At 54.7% G+C, this 896-nt stretch overlaps 1 protein-coding gene across 3 annotated transcripts in view; it reads left to right on the top strand.

Annotated features, from left to right (window-relative positions):
- Positions 1–283: 283 nt before the first annotated feature.
- LLGL1 (LLGL scribble cell polarity complex component 1) overlaps positions 284–896 on the top strand; it is a 76,505-nt gene continuing 75,892 nt past the window's right edge. For all 3 annotated transcript variants that reach the window (XM_007497863.3, XM_007497864.3, XM_056803925.1), the window contains exon 1: positions 284–405. In XM_007497863.3, coding sequence (XP_007497925.2) covers positions 371–405 — 35 coding nt within the window. In that variant the 5' untranslated portion in view covers positions 284–370. The remainder of the gene's footprint in view (positions 406–896) is intronic.

Here is an 896-nt window from a genome sequence, read left to right on the forward strand (position 1 = left end):
GAGAAATCAGGGATTCAGTGAGTTCTCTGAGGTTGTTCGGCCAAGCCGAGGTTTGAACTTGGACCTTTCTGAATCCTGCGTCCTGGCTAGTGCCAGACTGAGCTGTTTAGACTTGATCTTGTAGGTAATGGAAAGGCAGGCGTGATTGGTGTGTTTATCATTCTTTGTATCTGTGTGTCTGTCTGGGCATGTGTCTAAACCAGTCTGTGGAACTCTGGCCCTTGCTTGGGGATCCTGGCAGGGCCGCCCGCCCGCGTGAGCCTTTCCTGGCTCCAGAAGGTCACCGGCTCTCTCCTTCTCGTTCCAGACGGTGGAACATGGATTCCCCAACCAGCCCAGCTCTCTGGCTTACGACCCAAAGCTGCGCATCATGGCCATCGGGACCAAGTCTGGAGCCGTCAAAATGTATCCTTTTCTCTTCCCTGCCTTTACCAAGATGGCCCCGGGAGCCTACCAGGGGCAGAGAGGTAAGCCTGGCCCCGTGAGATTTAGCGAGGGACTCTCCCTGGGCCTGGGGACTAGAAGGGGCGAGCAGGTGTGTGTGCCCGCCGAGTATTCGATCTCCCTGGCCACGGCTTTGGGGAGGGCACAGGGGCACGTGAGGAGAAAAATCATGCTTACGTTGAGCCTTGGAGGATGGGTAGGATTTGGTTCCAGGGAGACATTTCTGATGTGGGGAGATAAAATTTGACTCACAGATGGATATTGGATATTTGGGGAGACTGGGGGGTGGGGTGGTAAAAGTGTCCTTTATGGGGGCAGCTGGGTGGCTCAGTGGATGGAGAGCCAGGCCTAGAGATGGGAGGTCCTGGGTTCAAATGGGACTGTGTGACCCTGGGCAAGTCACTTGACCCCCAGTGCTTAGCCTTTATTGTTCTTCTGCTTTGGAATTAATA

This window comes from Monodelphis domestica, chromosome 7 (assembly GCF_027887165.1).
Source record: "Monodelphis domestica isolate mMonDom1 chromosome 7, mMonDom1.pri, whole genome shotgun sequence".
Taxonomy (NCBI): Eukaryota; Metazoa; Chordata; class Mammalia; order Didelphimorphia; family Didelphidae; genus Monodelphis; species Monodelphis domestica.